The sequence below is a fragment of the Aythya marila genome (assembly GCF_965140915.1).
Source record: "Aythya marila genome assembly, chromosome: 15".
NCBI classification, from domain to species: domain Eukaryota; kingdom Metazoa; phylum Chordata; class Aves; order Anseriformes; family Anatidae; genus Aythya; species Aythya marila.
The window spans coordinates 12,729,516-12,752,770 of NC_139056.1; the positions used below are offsets into that span (position 1 = coordinate 12,729,516).

The 23,255-nt window shown below is 38.9% G+C and overlaps 1 protein-coding gene across 3 annotated transcripts in view; it reads right to left on the reverse strand.

Annotated features, from left to right (window-relative positions):
• MAD1L1 (mitotic arrest deficient 1 like 1) overlaps positions 1–23,255 on the reverse strand; it is a 348,897-nt gene that overhangs the window by 300,104 nt on the left and 25,538 nt on the right. For all 3 annotated transcript variants that reach the window (XM_082772513.1, XM_082772514.1, XM_082772515.1), the window contains exon 10: positions 11,037–11,123. In XM_082772513.1, coding sequence (XP_082628639.1) covers positions 11,037–11,123 — 87 coding nt within the window. The remainder of the gene's footprint in view (positions 1–11,036; positions 11,124–23,255) is intronic.

Consider the following 23,255-nt stretch of genomic DNA (forward strand, 5'->3'; position numbering starts at 1 on the left):
CGCAGTACTTCTTGGTATATGCCTCCAGCAAAAACATGACCCACACTGTATCTGCTTCTAACGTAATCTGTTTCTAACATGGAAGAAGTTCATACTATTTAATCATTTGTGTTATCAAAGTATCCAAAAACTACCCAAACCTAGGTCATGTATCAGAACAATTTAGGGTGTTTCTCATAGATACTAACAGCCTTTTCCTCTCTTTAGACATCCTTCCAGTTCTACACGTGCCCACTACCTTCTCTCTCAAATTGTCTAATTGATTAATCAAGTTAAACTCAGAGCAATTGTTCTCAACATGTATTTAGCTTCAAGGCTTCTGCTTCTACCTCGGATCCGAGTATTGGCTGTGTGCCCAAACGCATGTCTTTCTTCTAATCCTATCAGTTGGTCTAATAAAAGGTATTACTTCTCCCTACAAACCTTGCTTTGCTGTTTCTTCTCCGAGAGATCAAAATGCACTCTGCCTTCAACCAGCTCCAATTCTGACACCAGTACAAGACTCATAGAATGAAAAACCAAGGCATAAGACCCAGATGAGCAAGTTCACTCAATAAATTGGGAGGGTGATGCAGCCAGATAACCTGTGTTGCAATTATATCCTTGATGTCACAGGATTGAGATGCTTTCTGCTAAAGGGGATGCAAACAGCACTGCTCTATGCTCCAGCAACAAGAGAAAGTGACTGCAGTCTGGCTCTTTTAGTAGATAAAGATGCATCACCATAAATGATACCTTTGGTTTCCAAAAATCAATTAGTGCATTGCCTTGGTGACAATTTTTACCTCCATTGCAAGGTGCAAGAACACAGGAATTAGTTTTTTCATTACCACAATACATGGATATGCAATATTTTGTCAGTAGAGTCTCATTTAAGAACAAAACCAAAAAAAAGCTTTTTTTTTTTTTTTTTTTTTTTTTTTTTTTTTTTTTTTTTACAAACATACACTCTTTTATTGGTATTATATACTTTGGACTCTCTGCAGTGCAACTGCCATAGGCTAGATCTGATAATCCCTTATTTGTACAGCCAGAAAGGGACACATTTTGGTTTATTTCCATAAATATTTCAAAAGCTTTTTCTGGCTGAGAAACAGAAAGCCTCTTCAGTGGTTATTTCACTCATAAGAATTTGATTTCTATTGCTTGGATAAAAGAGAAGATGGGGGTTTTGTTGTTTTTGTTTTGTTTTAAACTAATTTCCACATCTTAACAGTGAGAACATATTTTAAAACTTATGAATATGTGAATGTTGTTTTAAATATTGAAAATATGTAAAAAACAGTACATACATAAAATATGACAAAGGAAATTACATTTTGCTAGAACACCATTCTAAATTCTTTCAAAGCACAATGTCTAAGACTTCTGACCAACCGCCCAGCCTCTAAATGGCAGATCCTCTGATCATTCTTTTGGTATGGCCAAAGTGAAAAAATACCCAGTCACCACCAATAAAATAACTGAACCAGACACCAACCTTTGGTTAAAAACAGAGATGGAACAAGGGATGAATCATGGTTTCCATCATGGTCAGTGACACCGGCAGTCTGTGCTTATCCTTTTTTTTTCTCCTTCCTCCCAGAGACTGCACTGACTGCTTTATAAAGCCTTTTTTTTTCCTCCTTATACCTATAGACAAATTTAGAAAGAAAGGAAAAGAACAAGGAACAGGAAGCTTCTGAATGAATTAGAGGGAGAAGCAGGAAGAGAACGAATGAAACACTGAGAACATGAGATCGTCACTTGGGCCTGGATAAAATGACATCTCTTTCCAATTCTATCCCAACTCCTTTGTAAGAAGCAACAGGTTCCTGCCAAACCATGCCTGCACCAAGGAGCTGTGAGGATTTCTCCCAATGCCTGAGAACGGCCACACTGCTGTTGCCAGAAAACAGCCTGGCTATGGCATTGAGACAGAGGGAGAGAAACCAGCAAACTGAGAGAAACCTTCCTCCTCTGTGTTGCCCATGCAATAGCAAAGCAACCCGCCTGACTTGTCACAAAACAAAACCCACATGTGAAATTTGCTTCAACAAGACAGCCCATGGACAAGGATGGGGACACAAAGAGACTCTGTGGAGGCTCCAACATCCCATCAGGATCTCTCTGGTGTTTAGCAACAGGCCTTATGTCATCAGGACAGTTTCCTATGATGGCCTTGCTTCATTTCCCTGTGGTCGACTCCACCAACCCAACTACTCCTTACTTAACCAGATGCCTCAAAAGCATCCGAGGCTTCAACGAAAGCTGCAGCAGCGCCGTAGTAACAAGCAGCATCTGTGCTCTTCAGAGGCAGAGTTTTGGAAACGGGCACATTCACATCAAGACACATCCTGCAGCTTGTCGTTTCTTTCCTTTCACTTGTAACATTTTTTAAGCTAATTGGCTCCAGAATTTATAATCCTGGTGACAGCAGCCTGGCTATCCAAGGAGGGGAGGGGGGGGGGGAAGCAGCTGCCAAGGCTGCCGGCGCCATCTTGTGTCGGCAGCGCCTCAGTGCAGGCGGCCCTGCCTTCCCCTTCCAACACCACAGGCCAGCTTGGGAGGTTTTGTACAGACTACAGAAAATAAATAAATAAATAAATAAATAAATAGGCATCCGAAAAGGAAGTGCAACTAAACCCACCGAATCTGAAAAGCAGAAAATTAAGCAGACGGGGGGCAGGGGGTAGTTGAAATGCAATTACAGCAGAAAAAAAAAATGCGTTTCACCATTAGCATCCCACAATAAGAAGGTTTGTCAGGCACCGGTTTAGCCTACACATGTTCACATCCGTCAGCATTTCCATGATAAATCCTAATTTTCGCCATTGTTGATCACATTGAACTAAAACTTGGTATGCAAGTTTTTAGCACAGATGCTCAAATAAATTATGCACATTAGTCATTTAACTTTCAGAGCTGCGAAAGAAAGCTGCTTTTTGGTGGTGGTGGGTTTGACTAATTTATGACAAGTTTTTGGGTGCTTTTTTTTTTGCCTTACACAGCTAAAAAAGACAAGGCAGCTATTTATTTTTTTTATTTATTTTTGATTAAACTCTTCAAGCTTCATGTCTTTTGTACAAATGATAAAACTTGCACATTACGAAAAATATTCGTAACTAAAATGCCCTCCCCCCACCAGCAGCATTTCCTCTATTTACCATATCACACCATGGTCCACACATTGACATACCCATACAAGCAAACACAGAATATTAAAATGAAAACATCAATAACAGCAGTCTGAAGAAGTCATGCAGTAGAGCTGACATGATCCGGAAGAGAAATTGTTAAACAAGCAATTAGCTGCAGAGCTGAACAAAGTTTACATGCAGATACAATCAACTGATTGAGACATCTCAGCCAAGACAGTATTTTTAGACTTAACAGTATTTTGTATAGCATTTGAACAGACCCTGCTTCACAGCAGCTACAGAAACCTAGAGAATTCACATTTACCCCTGTAAAATACCTCAGTGTATTGTGGCTATTCCGTACTCTCCCCAAAGCATCGGAAAACTATCAATCTGTTTAAAATAAACAATGCCCTAAAATACTTTTTTTAAAAATCCAGTCTTTGATACCCCTGTTATTACAGCAATAGAGGATATTCAGGTAAATCAGAAAATTCATTCTGCATTCTGTCACCAATTCCTCTCTGCCTTGACTACTCAAAAAAGCTATAATGCAGTTGTAGCAACAAAATTTGACAGAAAAAACCTGTTACACACAATCTTATTTGTTTGTTGATAACTTGCCAAAAAACACAAACAGACAGATACTATGATTTCAAAATACTACATGGAAAGAAATAATAATGCACATGATGTGCTTTTAGGACAGAAAAAAATTGAATAAAATCTTAACAGGTACAGATAGATAGAAATTAATGTATTTCAGTTACCTTAAAAAAAAATTAAGCGGTACAGACTAGACAAGACACACATAGTGGAGATCAGTTTGTTTTTGTTCACATGTTCTTCTGGATCTGAATATGAGAGTATGAGAAACTCAGGTCACTGTATTAAACTACTCAACAGAACCCAAGCAAGCAAATCTTCTCCAGAAACTAAATTTAGACTTCTCAGGCCATATTCATCTACCATGTCCACAGGACTTCTGACTTCAAGACTGATTTTGAAGAGACTGGCAAACTGAAGGGCCTTCCTCTTTTCCAACTCACAAATTTTTCAAGACCTTATTGCCTTTGCAATGAGTCAGAAAAGACAAATCCCTCAGCACTAGAATCTTAAAGTACTGCAATTCCCAAAGCTCTGTACAAAGCACGGTGACAGGATGAATTGAAGACTTCACACAGTACTACTGGCTTCAAAGTAGAGTACTTTTGTAGTGCTGCCTCGCCTCCTGCATAGCTGAGATTATAATTTCTCCCTTTCTGTTTGCATCACAAATATAACACGGATGTGGGGTATTCATCCTTTGCCCCACCAGCCTCATGCAAATCGTTAGTTTGATCATTGCACCTCTCTGCTAAAAAGAATACAAATAATGAAGATGCATAGTAAGTCTTGACTTCAAATTACTTCAATAATTCTAAATATCCACAGTTTCTGAGAAATGTAGACTGGTATTAACATACGTTTATTTCAGCTAGGATTTTAGGAATTTTACTCTCATGTAAGTGAAAGATTTATAGCACAGATGTGCCTCACATAAAAGCAAGGTAGGCAGGCTCCTTCACAAACTTTTACAGTGCAGCTCAGTGTTGAAACATGGACCATCTGCTATACAATATACTATTAACAATAGTTTATGCTTTCTATCAAATTAACTGGTTACATTTTATATATTTCTCTGGTCAGATAATATATACCGTTACCTGAACACCCAAGGGAATGTTTAATCAGCATCTCCATAGGAGCACTAGCAAGTAAAAGTCGCCATTCATTCCAGTAATAAAAAGATACACAAACACCAGGGATGCTAGCATAAACACAAAGGGTCAATTACAACCCTGGAGCAAGAGAAAACAAGAAAACAAAAGCACAGGAACACAGTTAAATAGCTTTTGCAATTTGTAAGAGTGATCAGAGCACAGAACAGAGGCATTCCACTGGTCTTCCTTGAACGTTCTGGTCTCCAAGAAGCAGTCAAATATAAGGGAAGAAACCAGTCTCCACAGAACTCCAGGCTGAAAATATGGTAAAATTATTGCCATATCTATCCCCTTGAGGCTGTTTTCTCTATATACTTCCTTTCAGCAGGACAAGAGACTGTTTCTATGAGTTCCAGAACTAAAGCTGCCTGGTTTATGGGGACTTCTCTCTCCAACGGTGAATACTGACTCCAATACGCTTCCGTTTTCCATACCAACAGCATGAAAACAATATCAAAACCCATACTACAAAAGGCCACAAGCCTTTGGAGAATTTAGTACAGCAGAAATTACAGATGATGATGCTGCTGTGGTACGAGAACAGTGCTCACTCACAGTCAGTCTCAAGGCCAAGTGAGCAGGAGCTAAGGACACACAATCTCAGACAGGAGCCCTTCTGTCAACGTGATATTTAATAGAGTCTCTTGCTTGCAGGACTCCGATACCCAACAGGGGATGACCTCACATTGCACAAAGATGTCTCTGTTGTAGCTGGATACCTGTTTTCATTAAACTTGGTTAAATTTGTTATTTTTGAGACCTGAAGCATCTGCCAAACTTGACAGAAGACAACTAGCAAGTTCAAAAGTGTAGGGTAGGCACTGACAATCTCATCTACATACACATACAAAGCACAGTAATAAGCCTCACTTCCTCAGGAAATCAGGCTAAAAATGGCACAACCATGAAAAGCAAAGGTCTGGGCAAAATCCCATGTTTTTAGAATTGGAAGCAAAAGTCAATGTCTTGACTAAATTATTTTTTGCCTTCCTATTTTCTACTAGGAACTAACTATTGTACAATGGAACTGAAATCAGAAAAAAATTGTATCTACTAAATTATCATGAATAACCAGATGTTGCCTGGAAGCTTACTATTTGAATATGTTTATTTGGAAAAAGTAGATGGGTCACTTAATGGGACACTATCAACTACTTTCTGGTATAAAAATGCAAGACAGACCAGTTCTGAAGGAAAGAAAAGGCAATACCTATTAGTCATTTCTTTATAATATTTGTCTATAAATGAATGCAGAACCTGCCAGCAGTTAATATTGCCCCGAAGCACTGTGAACAAACATTTGTCTGGTATTAGGTACACTTCCACATATAAATTAGGGTGCAATGTGTCATATAGTTGCATAAGAGAGAAAAAAAAATCTCTACTTTGTCCTATATTAGACATTAAGTGCTTCTTTTGATCACAAAATAACTCATAAAGCCTATCAAAAAACAGCACTTCTCTCTCTGCCAGATAAAAGACATTTCACTGTAATTAAACTTCTGTCCAACTTTCCAGAAGATTACGGGAGGAAGTCTGACAGGCTCTATTTATATTTGTGACTGACGCTTCTTGGGACACCCAAGGAAAAGAAGATGGGCAATGGATTTACAACACTTCTGAGCTAACAGCACTTACAAAGATGGATGGCTCCATTCTTATTATTACTCACTCATTGTGTGTATGTTTTGTGTTTGTGTTTTTTTTTTCTTGGAAAAAATCCCCGCTGCCTCACTCAGAAACATTTTCCGTTCAGTTTGCAATCTATGTTCCACAGCCTTCAATGGTTCAGGTTTTTATTTCATTTGTAAGTGATAATACACACAGCAGGCTATTTGGTAAGTCAGCTTTATGCTATTTATATGAATAAAGGTGTAAACAGTCATATCTCTTAAGAGAAATCTGTGAGCACTTGGAGGAGGAAAATTCCTTTCAAACACATTCTAACTATCCCTTTTCACATACAAAACTATATGTCAAAACTCATGGCTGGGTTTCTGATGCTAGGTGACAGGAATAAACTATCAGCTGTAAGATCCCAACATTAGCATCAAAGATTTATTGCTTCTCTCTCTTCCTTCAGGTGTCCTTTATTCTGTTCAAGGTACTAACTTCACATTTCCTTGTGTTTGACTTTTACAAGATACCGTAGTGGTCCAACATCAGTATTACCCACGAACAACAAGAACAAAAGCAAAAAATAAATTATCACTTTGGGAAAGACCATAAGTAGCCAAAGAGCACATTTTCATGGCCTGCCTTTCAGAGTTGAATCAACGATCCAGCTGTAAGCAGTGTCATTCCTTCATAGTTAGCTGCTTCAGAGGACAACACTGATGAGAAATAAGCTTTCACTACATTTCGAATTCTAGAATGCTTTGCTGTGATCATTTTAAGAAGTCCTTCCACAGACACACATACTGAGATAGGATAGATAAATATGCAAGTTTTCCCATTTCAATAAAAGTTTGTGCAGCTACCACATCATTTTTTCTTTAAGACAAACACTTACAAACCTCTTGGCCAACACTTCATATTACAAGCTACAACTACTGTCTCTCCCTGAAAAAATATTTCAATGCCTATAATGTTTACACTCTGGGGGGGAAATGTGCTTAAACCAATGATTTACGTGGTTAAACTGACCCATTATTTAAACACCTTCCCTTTATTGCCTTCTTCTAAGCAGAGGAGTAGGTATGCCTCATGCTTCCAAAGCAGCCCAAAGCAATCTCCTCTTGAGCCTTTACGGGATTGTTACCTGTGTCCTACAGAGCTCCAGGGCACTTCCCGCTGTTCCTGCTAAAAGTGTAATTTACTCTATTTACACAACTTGCAGCAGTACACTACAAAACAGCGGCAAGGGTCCATCTCACGTTATTAATGGCATTTCAGAGACATTACTCAGCAATAGTGAAGTTGTGAAGAGGAAGGTGAGCTGCTGCTATTTACATCTTCAGTGAAAGGGTGACCCACTCCTCCATCCCCACGGAAGGTTTTCCTCCCTACACAAAAAGCTGCATGCTCCAAGGGGTTCTACACAACTCAAGCATGAAGCACTCACTGTTAAAATAAATCTATTTAGACTCACTGTTCAGAAAATTCAGTTCTGTGGCACTGTCTGAAAGCATCCTGTCTGAGTAATACAGCAAATCTGGTAGGCACCATCATTTGATCTCCAGGAGGCCTTCAGACACTGCCAATTGCACAGGTTACACAAACAGATACCAACACAAAAGGCTGACTTGTCATGATGAAGCCTTTTTGGGGTGTGATTACCTTCTACTGCTTTTTTAATAACGGAAACTGGCACTACATAGTATATAGTAGCAACAGGAAAGCAGCTCAAGACTGGAAGTATGAGACAAAACAAATGTAGCCTGTTTAGCGAAGCCATGTGCCATCCAGAAAACATTGCCGGCAGTGTGACTGCATGCCATAACCTTCCACTCTAGACCACCTGAAGTACGCTGCGGAGCAGCTGAGCCACACATCTGTCTCTAGTTCTGGAGCAACGGAGGGGAGCTTATCTAGCAAACCAGTCCCTTGTGCCATCTTTTGCATGTCTGGCTTGTTTTCTGAAGTCAATTCCTGCCCATGTTTGGCTACATTAACCATGAACTCCAGCCTCAGTACCAAGCATCTCCTCTCACCAAACAGAAATGAGCACTGCTCACCAGGCTGTGATGTGGACAGGAGCTGGCAAACACCTACCGCAGCCACTGAACAATGCAGGCAAGGTACCAGAACTGGGAATAAAAATGAAGTAAGACGACTACAGTGGAAAGGCAGAAAGAATACTCAGCTTGCAAAAAACCTTCCAGGTCCTCTTCCACTTGTGTTTAAAAGCTCATTGATGACCAGAAGTAAATTCAGTGCACACAGACTCAATACCAGCCGTCTGGGAAGAGGGTTGTATGACCAGCAAGTGAGGCTGCTGACTAATAAAGCCCTGGAAACTCTGTCCTTGCCCTGTGCTGGTGCTCAAAGGGGAGCAGCAAAGGGAGACTGAACTGTTACTTAACTGTCTGTAACATCACACTCACATATTTTCTACTAAACACTGAACTTTGCACTGTAGCAACCTAATACTATCTGTGATTCGCACTTCATTGCCAAAAACTAAACTCAGATGCCAGCTTCTGATAATATTTCCTTAAGTAGCTACCAAGCCATTAATTTTAATGGAAAAAAAATAAAGCTTATTAGGATAAGCAAAGTTTATTTGCCGTGGTCCTGCACTCAGCTCTTTACACACATAACCAGCAGCTATTTATAAAGTCACGCTTAGCACCATCAGGACTGAAGACGTAACAGATTTGAACTAAGGGCTAAAGAAGCTGTAGCTAAGACAATAGAAAGGCGAATAACTGCTGGGCTCAATCACTAGAGGGAGTTATGATCACACACTAAGTTACTGTAATACCCAGACCATTTGGAACGCAATTAAGAAACAAATAAAAGAAGACCATCAGCTGAATCTGGATGTCATTCAAGGGAAAACAGAAAATTAGATTTGCTTCTTTAACAAGGTTTTATTTCCAAAGACTCGAGACCTTCTCCTGGGAACTTTCAAATCATCTGTAATGAAAGGTTTTAAAAAAAATATATATATATATATTGCCTACATTTTAAGACAGAATAAGGTAAGTGACAGAAGAAAGCTGAAATTATCACTTTTGGAAATGACACGCAGTGTTTCATCAGGAAAACGTTAGAATTTTAATTTAAGCAGCTTTACAGCCCATTTCACCTGAAATCAAAAAGTAATCTTAATCATGTTTTTATTTTTAAACTAAATTGGCACGATTACATCCAGCATGAACAGGCACTACCAAAAGGCTGCTTTTTCAACAGATGATTCCCTTTGGCCATTAATAAATTTAGAAAAAGCATTTCTCTGACAGGCTGTGAGAAGACAACTGCGGAGGGAGGGAGGGAGATCTGTAATTCAAACATTACCACAATTCTTTTATTTGATCATTTAAGAGTTTGGGGGGATGGGGGTAGCTTGGTATATTTTTTAATATATGAAGTGCCTTTTTTTAAAAAAAAAAAAAAAAAGTATTTCCCTCCCCCTCCTCTTAAATTTCTTAGCAGAAACCACAAAACAATCCGGCTGGCTGCACTCAGGGGAGCTTATACTTGGCTAACAATTTTACAACTGACTAAACACTCCTGTTAATAGCAGCAGCTCACACAAAGCTTTTAACACCCAGCTTGAATTCTGCCCGTCATTAGGAAGGAGGAGTCCATAACACGATCATCTCTTGAGCCAAAATCTACCACATACCTCAGGAGACACATTAGCAAATGCAGCCCAAGACAAATAAAAGCACTTGTCCACTGCTCAATTACACAGAATTTGAATGCTTTACATTCAACACATTTACAGAGAAAGTGGAAATTCTCCACACTTCTGTTGCTTAGACAAGGCAGCTAACACCTTGGCAATGGAAACAGCCCAGGAACCTTTTTGAAAGACAGAGGTATTGTTTATAAACAGGAACAGCCGACAGGTTCCTAACGCGAGGAAATAAAACTGTGGAAAGCAAGAACACATGCACAGAGGATAAGAAGCATCCCAGTGTGCTATCTGGCACACTAAGGAAGCGTGTTAAGAAATGCTGTGTAACCAATGCACTCTGGAAAGTAAAGCTCTGGCAGACAAATTCATTTCCCTTAGGAGATGCTCACTTGCACACCAGGGCAAAGGCTTAGCCACCCTGTAGTTTCCCACACATATCCCTGCTCTATAAACCAACTGCTCCTCCCACAGTCTTGCACTGCTTTGCCACCAGAACTATAAACGTGGTTTTCCACCCCAAGATCATTACTTTGCACATTTTGCTGTGACATCCTCTTCCAGATGTGGTGGTCTGAGAAAGCTTCTTACTTCTCCTTACAAACACTTCAGCTCATAAAGTGAAGGTGGATAAACTCACCACATCCTCCCACAGTTCATCTTTTGCTTCCTGCAAGGATTTAAGCAAGCAGAAAACTCTTAATGTGGGAAAGAACGATGGCATAGAAAGCACTTAGGAACAGCAGGGAAATCCAGAGAGCCATCCTCATAGGCTGCAGTGCTTGTTTTCTTTCTACATGCTTCAGTGTCTTCAGCGTCTTGTACCCAACAGCCACTGGTATCACTTACCTGTTTGTGATGGTGGAGTTCTGCTCCTTCAGCACAAGCTCCCTTTGCTGCAGGGCCACAATTTGCCTTGAGAGATCATCAGGTGTCCTACACAAAACAAAATAGAAACTTTTAACAAAAATACTTGTTGAAAGACTATGTTCCATATACAATCATAAAAAAGTCTCACCAAAAAAAACAAAACAAACAAACAAAAAAAAACAGATAAAGCAATTGCATCAGTCCAAAACTGCTCCAATTCCCTAAAACAACACAGAGTTGCATCCTCTTCAGAATTCTTAAAAGCCTACTTAATTAAAGCTATTGCCGTATGTTGTAATCATTGTCTACCTCGCAGCACCTCACCTCCATTCACTTCAACCCACAAACCAACTCTAAAGCCACGGAGTCAGCAAGACCAAGAAAATTCTTCAAACCAAAAGGTCTGCATAAAACCTACACCAGGTGAGCAGAGAGCTTACCACCTGAATGCATACACATTTTCTCTTAACCATACATAAGAATTTGTTCGCCAAGCAGGGTTCCCACACATCTCCCAGTGTGCTGACCTCCACGTTAGCACTGACTACAGGGCCAAGTATGATGCAAGCCACAGCTCCCCATAGCCCAGGAGCAAGCAAAACCCACCAGTTTCTCGTAATCTCAGCTCTGAAGGGCTCAATCTAGCACTAAATTTGGTTCTGAAGTTAGAAGACTTGGGTTCTTTCTACTGGCACATAAATGGAGAACTAAATGATAGCATATGCCAGGAAGTGGAAGACAGTTGGTTTTGCTTGTTCCACAAGGTCTGCAGGAGAAAAAGAATAACAGTAAAAAAGCCTTACAAGAAAAGTCTATAAAGCTATAACCTGATTTAAGCATACGTTCGGTAGCTTCTATCTGCAAGAAGACCTCTGACTCAGATTTTTTTTTTTTTTTTGCATGAATTAAGGAAACAGATGTTGTCTTTTGACCCTCATTTCTAACCAGAAAATCTAGAAATGAGGAAAGGATAAAAGGCAGCTGTCTTAGTGTTGATAAGAAAAAAAGGTTTGTATTTCCCTTTCCACTTCAGCCTCTTCCACCTGCTAGTCACCAGAAACTTAAAAAAAAAAAAAACAAAAAAAAAAAAATACAAACAAAACACCAACCAGACAGAATGAACTGGGCATGCTTGGTCTGTTTGGCACAAAGAAGCTGTAAGCAGACACGCTGATTTCAATATGAACAATCTTTGTAGAGTTTAATGCCAAATCAACAAGGCTCTGAAAAATACAATTCTAAGCATCTCAAAATTCACCCAAAATAGCAGATTTATCACATGGATAATATCAGGCATCTCTTTTTTGCCATGTTGAATGCTTTCCCCCAGCACAAGTGTTTGGTTCTTGCATCAATGAAATAGCTGCACAAATTTGTAAATGGCCAGACCAGTATATTTGCCTCGATATTATTCTCATGTTCCCAGAAATTCGTACCATAATGTATTAGGACTCAGACAGAGAACTGAAATTAATCCAGTAGTAAAATGAGATGGTATTATAAAAGCCACAGATTTCTAGTAATGGTAGCTACTGACAGATTTCCAATAAAAAAATCATCCTCAGCTGTTAGGCAATTCAAATCAACAACCAGCCTCCAATCTCAGTTTCAGCAACTGGCAGAGTGGTAGGTTTGTACTTATTTCTGGAGGATGTTTTACTGGCATTAGATACCTTTTTTTTTTTTTTTTTTTTTTTTAAAGTGGAGTGGCACAGATATAACAGAAAACAAAGACAACAGGCATTAATCCCCTCTAAAAAATTAATTTTGTAAAACTAAACTATGTGACATGACAAGGCACAGACATCCCTTGCATGCAGTGTTACTGAACACCTTTACTGAGGGGTTTCAAAACCTGTTTCTGAGGTCCACTTCCCATCCTGATCACACACAGTTTGGCAAAAGCCAGGTTTACCCAGTTCCAAGCACAGGAATGACACTGCATACACAACAAAATTAAATCAGATGAGCTTTCCATTTGAAGAGAGTTTGTCAAACTCCCAAATACCATCCAGCCTTCGGTGCTGTAAACAGCCCTCTCATTTCACAAGTTTCTGAACACAATGACACATTAAGAGAGAAATTTGTCAGCATCCCAACATACACTTAACACGTACTGGCCTCAGGAGTCTGTCTGATGGGCTAGCTGAGTATAATTTTTGTTAAAGCTCCAGCCATTCCCTATCAAACAGTTGGTACCTTAATTAGTATTAAAAAGTCAAGAAGTCAGCTTTAAGAGAGCCTGACAACACAGCTTAGTACCACTATGTGGGGGCAGTTTGAAACCCTGCCCTCACATAAATGTATCCAGGACCCCCTTTGGAAAAGCTGCAAATCCAGTTTGCACCAGCCGTGCAAAATCCTGGGTAGAAAACTACACACTCACTTGATGGCAAGATTCAGGAGCAGCCTGAACGCTGTGCTACGCAATTATAAAGGCAACACGATGAACAAATGACAAAATAGGTTTGCAAACAGTGAACATAGATTTTACCCCTGACTTCAGTTCCTTACCCAGAAGCCAAAACACATTTCCTCTGTCCCACCGTCTCAGCCTGACATCGTATTTCCTTTGACAATAACATTCAAGCAAAATCCAAAACCAAACAAATGTGAGCATTTAAGACTAATATGGAAACAAAGGTGTTTTGTGGGTTTTTTTGGTCTTATATGTTCAAATTAGTCCAGCAAAGCTTAGCAGCAGAGTAAGGCAGTGGAGGTACAGAATTGCTGTTTAGCAAAGCTCTTTGACTTCCTTTGAAGTGCAGATAATTTGAAAAAGAGCAATTTGAGAACAAGAAAAACCTGAAACTGTTCAAATGAAGTGAAAAATTAACTTAATGGAATATGTCCAAGTCGCTTTTCTTCACTAAAGGATGTTCAAGCCCCCACTGGCATACTTTTTCATTTTAAACATGCAAAATGGCTTATGTAATATTTTTCTTATGCACACAACCAGCGTTTTATTGACACTTGCTATAAAGCTCTGTTGAGCTGTATTAGTTAAGGACCAATTACCATTGCATTATCAACTCTGACAGTTGTTCACTGAGAATGAGCTGTTGAGGTAACATGAAACCATGACGCAAATGAAAAAGTAAAAATTGTATTATTTTTTTAATTTATAATTTATTAGAATGTCAGCTTCTTATTGCTTCTGTGAAGTGCTTCAAACTTCACAGCAAAGGAATAGATTTGATTATAGATAGATATCCGACATTAAATTTTAACTTTGGAAGTACGAGACAGAAGTAAAACTAAATTGAAAAACCAGCCCACATACAACTTTTTTCAGGGGACTAAGTTCTCCATTTTTGTTGTTGTTTTTTTTATAAACTTAAATTTGTTTGGAGCTTCAGAACTAATAATGCATACTAAATTACTCAGAATACCTATTTTTGGAAGTCTCTTGAATTAGCAATTCTCTACATAGTTTTAATTCAGTATGAAATGACACACAGATTTGTGTCTCAACTAAGTCATATTAAACCAAAATGGAACATCCCAGATTTTTGGCACCGCTTTTTAGATGGATCCATAAACTTTTACACCCAAGCACAATTAACTGATAAAGACCAGAGACAGAAATCTTTGCTAAAAAGTGACTAAAGAGAATCAGGCACACAAAGTGAGAGTACACCTGCTTCTTTATCTTCAATCCAAAATAAATTCCTTTTAAAAAAATATATAAAGACATTCTCCTAGAAGTACAGAATCTGGATTTTGTTCCTTATATGCTTTTATATTATACATAAAAAACACAGTAAGATTTTGAAGGTTTCCTCTCCCCAAAAGAACCTTCTCAATTTTTAAAGAACAACTTCTGCTGCTCCTTCAGCAAGACGACAACAGCATCTGAAGAACAAACACAGAACAATAACATGACAACAACAGAAGAATTCTGAAAACACAACTTAGTTATTTTAAATATTTCCGTGTGATTAAAAAGGCTTTGAATATCTCTACCAGTCTGTTCCTGCATGTTTGAAGTGAGTCTCCCAAAGAGCCTTGCTGTATATGTGAGTTCTGCAACTGCTATAACTCCTGTATCTCCGATTTACAGCATCCCTGCTCATTTCTTTAGCTTCACCAGGAATTCCAGAAGCAGCACAGTTCCTGTGATGACTTGCCTTTCAAGAAAGTGCAGCAAACAACAATAATCATACCAGTACATACAGAGCTCCCAAAATACAGCAGCACAAAGTCCTTAAATTTAATTTGGTCAAACTAAGGCAAAGTTTCTGTCAGAAAACTAACCTCACAACACGTCCCTCTCCTCAAACATTTGTCACCTTACTGGTACCATACCTGAGCTCCTCTTTATAGGAGTAAAGGAAAATACTGCCACTAAGATCTGGTGCTCTGAGGATTAAGTTTCACAATAATACTTCCTTGGCCAAAAAGCCCTATCGAGCTCCAACCCAAGCAGTTACAGCTATTTGTTAATTTTTTAATGCCCACATTCTCCCTTTCTATTGCAAAATGTATTATACTAAACCATATGGTAAGGAATCTGCTACACATATTGTTCACAAAAATAAATGAATTTTCAAAATTTCCTAGGCAATTAGGACACAGTTTGTTGTAACACTTTGATTAAAATGTGTTGAAGAGCAATCATTTGCCTTTATTCTTTCAAATTAAGGTGCCAAGAGCTGTCAAAAAAAAAAAAAAAAAAAAAAAAAAAGACTAGGGTATACCTTACATTTTCCCCAAAAAATTACATGCTTTATAATTTTATCTAAAAAACAAAGCAAATGAAGGATATCTGAAGCGTAAATGGAAGCAATAATTCCCTTCATTTAGAAAAATAAACTTTGTATTTGAACAAGTTATAAGAAGAACTAACAAGAAGAACTTATTTGTAAAACAGCATTGAGCGTTTTGAAACTGGCTTGACAATTCCAGAGACAGTTAATTGATGCCTCTTTTGAAACAGCTGCAAAATTAGCAATTAATCTAATCACCTCATAACTTGAATGGAAAAAGGGGAGAAAATGCTCTTGATTCCAGTCAATATGCTTCCATGGGTTTTAATTAAAAAGTTTTTTTTCCACTCAAAGTTATTGATATGGCATCACAACTACTGATCCTTCAAGTTTCATTTCTGCTTTAGAAATATATTTAAGAGCTCAAAAAGATCAAATCGACCTCACTTTTGGGGGAGGGAAAAAAAAAAGCACCTTATCATTTGGCTGTCATTTTAACATTCCAGACTTCTTTCTCATTCCTACCGCTGCTCTAATAGCGAACACATCCCTGAAACCTGGTAAGCATACACCTTGTGTAATTGAATGTGGCCTTGCATGTGAGGGGCCTTAACAGGCCTCAGGGAGAAGGAATATTTACACGGAGCAGTATCAAACCTGTTGATTTGAGAGTAAAGATAGCCCCAGTTTGCTGCCTTTTTTTTTTTTTTCCTTCATCCAGATGCCAGGTCCTTGCATACTGAACCACAAAGCCTGCAATGTAGAGGTCTAAGAGAGGTCACGGTGAAAGAAAAGCAATTTTCTAGAGTTTGATTAAAAAGCATTACGGCATAAGGCAAGTTGCCTTTTTCCTTAGAACACAGCAAATCCAGAGAGTGTTGCCTTTCCAAATGGGACCCAGCTCACACAAATCATCACTGGAGGCTCCTCTTCTCCGGTTCAAATTCAGGGAGAGCAGCGGAGTAAATCTAATTGCCTGCTACCACCGAAGCAGCAGTCACTGGTTTTGCTTGGTTCATTTTCTGCCACTGAAGTTCTGAATCAGCTTGCTGAAATTACACCTTTCAACAAGAAGCTGTTAACCGGCTCAGCTGTCTTCTCATCAAAACATATCCTCAAGCTCTCGCTGAGCTTGCAGTGAGCGATGCAGTCTGCAGGTAACAGCAGCCACCTGGGTAAAGCTACAGGGGGGCTCCAGTGTGAGCCACACGTCTGTCAGCCTGGCTCTCAAAAACAGGTGAGAAGTCAGAGGCTAGCTTTGATAGAAGAAACTCACTGTCATGTCATTGTTTTGGGGGGGATGGATGAGTAATTGTATGCTAACTCGCAGATTTCTGTCAAGACCAACCTTCATTAAGAGTCAAAACTAACCTAAATGTTAAATAGAAAAAAAGATGTACTGCCTAAGAGGAAAGTACGTAAGTAACAAGGGAAACACAGACTGAACTAGACAAACAGAATAAACTCTGTTGAGCTCTTACTAATGACAAGTGTATCTCCATACGAGTTCGGTTTGTACTGGTACTGACCATGGGGACGTCCTTCAGCTGCTCTGGCATTTCAGCACAAAGCTGACCAATTGCTATGACTGGAGCAAAACGTGCTTTGCTCTCCACTCTGTTCAGCTGCCATTCTTTACAAGTACTTTTTTTGCACAGAAGCTAATGATTTGTAGCCTAAATAATGAATAAGAGCTGTATCGACTCAAACTCTTACTTATGCTTGACATTTCTGAAGCAATCAAAGCAGACTTTCTCAGGTCCTGTTCTTGACTCTCTCCTAAGTCAAAACTAAAAAAACAATCTTTCTGGTGTTATGATACAGATGAAATCAATTCCTCCTTGGAGCATCCATTGCTATGCCTTATCCCAAAGGAAAAAAGGGACAATAGTCCACATATTCCAATCATGCCATAACACAAAAGAATTTTAATTAGGCTTAAATGCAGTTGCACAAAATGAAGCAATTTATAAGGGCAACAATAAGCCATTTAATAATAACTCAAGAAACATAGAGCTTATTTGCAAAGCTATTAAATATTTTGTATCCTATGTTTTTCCAATATAGGAAAACAAACAGTTCTTAAGGTCTTCCCTTTTACCTTTTGTAGGTTACCAGGGAAGCATAACAAGCCTATTGTACTTACTAATCCATAAGAGCCTGTGTCTTTGAAGTTCTTTCAAACCATTGTTTGGTGTGATGAGAGGAAAATCCCTGGTCTCCTGTCAACAAAGAATTCCCAAACCAGCAGCAGCATCTTCTCCAAGTCAGACAGTGCTGTCCAAGGCTCTCCTCTCCATCCCACTCTTCTCTATGTGGGTTCACATCTCCTCACTATACAACCTCTTATTAAACAAAACCCAAAAGCCCTACATTAAAGGGGGCAATCTGTAGGTGTTTTACTGTTTCATTCACAAGGCCAATTATAGCCTTGTACTACTTGAGACTCTCAAGATCATTTCTATGGATAACAGTTATTATTGCTTAACTTTTCTCCCCCAAAATGAACACAGATTAAACATCAAACGGCAAGGAAAAAAAAAACATGAAACTTCTAAAGCACAGTTTAGGTATATACTGTCAGTAGCACAGAAGCAGTCAAGTTTGGAGTGATCATAAAGGATTTTCAGAAGTGGCTGTTGCTGCTCTCATACCACAGCAGATATCAGCATCATCTTTGCAATTAAATGGTTTTTCTCAATTTGCAATTTAATTTATTAAATGTAATTACATATTAATGATGATGCTGAAAAGCAATTTCTGTAGCGTATAATTTTGAACCTATTGCCCTTAAGATTTCAAACAAACTGTAAATACATTTAATAACGTAATGTTTATTTTAGTACAGAAGCAAAAGCTATTTTAATTTTCTTACCCATCGTGTACTTAATTTGAGAAAAAATGGGTAAAACAAAAATAATGTGATGAAATACACAAAATAACTTAATTTAGGAAGCCATAACTAAGGTATTTTTCCCTGTAGTTTCCATTTGTCAATCGAACTGGAACAAATGGAGGATAGTATGAGCTGTTTGCTGGGAGGAGGAATAAGGCTTCATAAGACAAGGGGAATGTCAGGCTAAGAACAGAATTAGAATAAATAATTTGTATTCTTTTCCAACTACGCGTGCATCCTAAGATTTTCAAGATATCTGGATAATTTTAAGTAGCCATATGCAAAAAAAAAAAAAAAATCTGAAAAACAGACTGAAATATGATGATAGGCTCATTGGAAACGAATTCTGAAAATGGAGATGCAGTATATTTTAGAGAGATAACATGCAACTGAGGATCATTAGAAACCTCCAAGAAGATTCCAGGCCAACTGCTGGGATTACACGAGGCTGGGAAAGTGTCCTGACAGCCTAACTAAAAGCAATAAATGGAATTTCCAAAGGGCCAGACACTGACATGACACAGACGCTCTTTCTAAAGTTAATGTCAGTGGAAAGAAGCTAGTTCAGAAACTTGCTCCTCACTAAGCTGAGGGCCAGTAGGGATGGCTGGTTCCAATGGAAGGGTCTCAGCTAGAAACTAACTCCTCAGCCTTCAAATTAGTTAGAAACGTTTATGCAAAAACAGATTGTGTCAGAAGTTCTTGCATACTTCTGTTGAATCTCTGCTAGTCCTAGCATGCCAAGTTATTTCCAAGGCGTTTGTAGACACTTGGACCAGCTGAGAAACCCCAGGCATCAGAGCTTCTTTTCAAGGAGGAAAGAAAATACACATATCAAACATACCCTTCTGGCATAACTTCCATGTATATGGAAATAAACAACACGAAGATATTTTTATAGATAACCAGGGCTTCTCTCCGATAGCAAAAGGAGAGAAATACTGTACCTAGGACTGGGTACTGACAATGTGTATTTGACTGCTTTAACAGATTTCACTAAATTGACGGTCTTCTTTTGACACTTCTCTGAAATATCCTTGCAGAATACTAATTCATGTAAGAAATTCTCCAATTGTTTTCAACAACTTTATTGCTCAGTATTTCCCAGACCCTCGTCAGCTGCAAATACGAGCCAGCAGTGACACAAAATCCCTCACGTTGAGGAAGAGGAGATACTCGTTATGACTGCCTACTAGTCCTTGTGACAGCCTAGGCTGTGTTTTCAGCTCCATTTTATATCAGTGGGATTTGACATCCCATATATTATTTTCATTTACATCTGATTACAATCACATACCTCTTCCGTCTCACAGCAGGAATACCATTTTAAACTGCAACTTTAAACCACAGTAAGAGTTATTTTAACTTTTTTTTTTCTTTTAATATTATCCAATAATATCAGTCAGGTGAATTTATGGTGACAGTTTTAGAAAGGATGAAGAACATACTGCTTAGATGTTCAGCTGGAGTGTTATTCTTTTAGACAGAAAGCTAAGGTTAAACCTATTGCTTCGATTAATTAAAAACTACCCAAACCTCAAGCAAATATTTTTTCAAAGCTTTTCACAGCAGATGTCTTACCTCTGGCAGAAGCAGAGAGTGAAACAACCTGGTTTCAGCAAGCTTGTGATGTTAAAAAAACATTACTGAAGAACAGAAAACACACGGCTTATAAATTACTATATTTATCACAAGAAGAATCAATAGTGGAAGAAGTAGAAAATGCTCAGGGAAGGTGCTTGCATTGTCAGTAGCAGCATATTGCTGCAAGTTATTTGTATAAACATGGTATAAAAGGCATCAGCTACCACTAAGGCTCCATTCGTGGTGGATATATCACACATAATATACAAGTTTGGAGAAATGTAGATTCCTACTCTCCAAAACAGACCAAAGGAAGGCCTAAAGTTTAGATCTAAGACACCAAGTTTAAGCAATCTGACTCAAGACACCCCTGAAAAAAAAAATCTCTAATTTAATCACAATAAAAGAAAATTTAACCCCCTGTTAACTTTAAATGATCAACCACAAGAGCTGTACCCTAAAACTTGGTTACTTAAACTGTAAAGCAGCCATGCATCAGTATGCAACGCTACTTTGATGAGTGCCATACTAATAAGTTAATCCTGAGACATGAGTTTAAATCCCAGCTTTTTGCTGAGCCTAGCCTCACATTCAGCTATGGCATCATCTCCCAGTGCCTCCTATCAAGTTTTCACCCCTCAGAGCCTGCTGCTCAGGTACGAGGTTTACCAACCCCATAAGCACGTGAGCTCACTATCTGTAACCCCTAGCATCCACCTCAGGCCTCCTCGCTTAATGAAGCACAGCCCTCACCCAGCTGTCCACAAGCCAGCAAGCGAGCTTAACTTCAGGAAAATGAATTACATGCGTCCCCAGACACATGTAAATAAAATGAAGAAATTTCAGATTTACAGTGCTGCCTTCAAACCCTCTCCCCCAGCTCAGGGAGGATTAAAAAGGACTTCAAAGAAGCCTGAGTTCCAATTAAAACAGTGTGACCACCCCAGGGACGTAAAAATATTCCTCTGATTAGTGAGATGCACTCTTTGAACTGTTTAGCTAAAAAAAGCTTTCAGAACTTTAAACAAATGCAGTAATTCTCTCTCATACTTTTTTTTTTTTTTTTTTTGAAAGTTTCTAAAAAATTTAACATTCAAAGTGAAGGACAAACAACATTTCAGACCAAAAGTTTTATGGAAGCTCATCCATACATCAGCTCCAGACAGCTAATGCAAACATGAGACTTACCAAGACCTAAACAGCAAGGTCCCAGTGCAAACCAGTTGCCACAAGTCATTAGAACAGAAAAGCACCAGTGTCACTGTTGCTACAGAGGAATTAAGCAATGATTTAAGTAAAAACAAACAAACAAAAACATAAACAACTCTCACTATGCTTCACATTAAAACAGTAAGTAAAAACAACATGCCTTTCCATCAAATCTGCATTCCCCAAAAACTGAGTTGAATTACATACTCTGAAAGTTTTAGCACCAAGAAGAACGATGACCACAAGAACAAATGCTGGGAAAATAACTGAGTCCTCGAACATACCAAAGCAGTCAGCGCTAAGTGGATATAATAAACCTGCTTGTGAAAGCCAAACCCCAATCACCACCAGCCATAAATAATGAATAATTCATGTCAGAAGGAAATAGAAGCAGACTTAAAGACTCGTTCATAGAAAGTGGAACTGCTGTAGTGTAATCGCATTAAAGATGTAAACAGAGGCATTTCAGCAATTACTGCTCTCCTTTTGCCAGCTCACTCTCACAAACCAGGACTTGAGCTCAGCTGCCTGCATCAGGCACAGGGTTTGGGGCAGCCAAAAGCAATTATGACTTCCCTGTGTCTTTGCCACAGGCTCCTGCGACGAGGATTAAGATAACAACTGGACTGGTTTCACAGGCACCGACACCATCCTGGCTTACTGCTGTCGTAAAGTTTTAGTCACTTTTAATGCCTGAGGCTATGAGGGGAAGCACTAATAAAATTAAATGATAAACAGTTTCTAAAAGGTGAAATACATTCACAGAAGAGAGCTACCTATTCTCTCCATAAGGAGAAGCAATCTAACATCCCATCATTTAACTTCTGCATCCTTCCTTGCATGCATGTTTAATTAAGATCTCACTTCATCATGCTGTACAATACCACATATGAGACTATCACAGCCAGTTACTTTTTCTTTAGCAAATGGGCATTACAGAACCAACCAGCTAACAATAAAAGTTAAAAATCACTGAGGTCTTCTTAATGCCTACCCCTCTGAAGATCTCTCCCTAACTCTACCTGGACGTGCAGCTTCCAGGTCCTGCTCATTGCTGGCGTGACTGCAGTTTGTACAACAGCTCCGTGCTCCAAGGCAGATGAGATATTCCTAACTCCTCAGATTCCTCTCGAGCTTGTTTGGGAAGATCATAGAATGGCTCCTGTTGGAAGGAACCTTAAAGATCATCTAGTTCCAACCTCCCTGCCATAGGCAGAGATACTGCAAAGCATCTATAACCAGTCTAAATGGGAGTTCTATTTACATTTATTATATTTATATCAGTAAATTATATAGATCTGACAATAAGCGTCTACTTTGAACAAGAGATGCAATGAACAAACAAATGAAAGCAGCAGCCATTAAGCCACAAAATTTGAAGTCACTGTTGCAAAGCTGCCTCAGTTAGCTTCTTTCTCCCTAAGCTTTTCTGAATTCTCCAGTTTTTGTTTTGTTTTTAATTTACTTCAACCATTTTGGTTTATAACTTGAGCCTTTGCTAGCTAAAAGTATTCTCCAGTCGTAGCTCATTCCTCCTTTCTCCACTGAGCCACAGCTTCCCTAAGCTTCCCGCTTGAGAAGCATCTCAAAGAAACAGGGCCAGAATTCTGCGCTGCCTACAGAACTCGATACCTCCACCATGTTCCATACGTAACCTTTGCAAAATCAGGATTAAAATGAAATCACAAAGGCATATGGAAAATAAGTCTCTCAAAAGTAACTTTGCCAATGCTACAGAACAGTGAGCTCCATATGAAACACTTACTCTTTGCAGTCGTGTGTAAAGTGCAGGATTTCCAA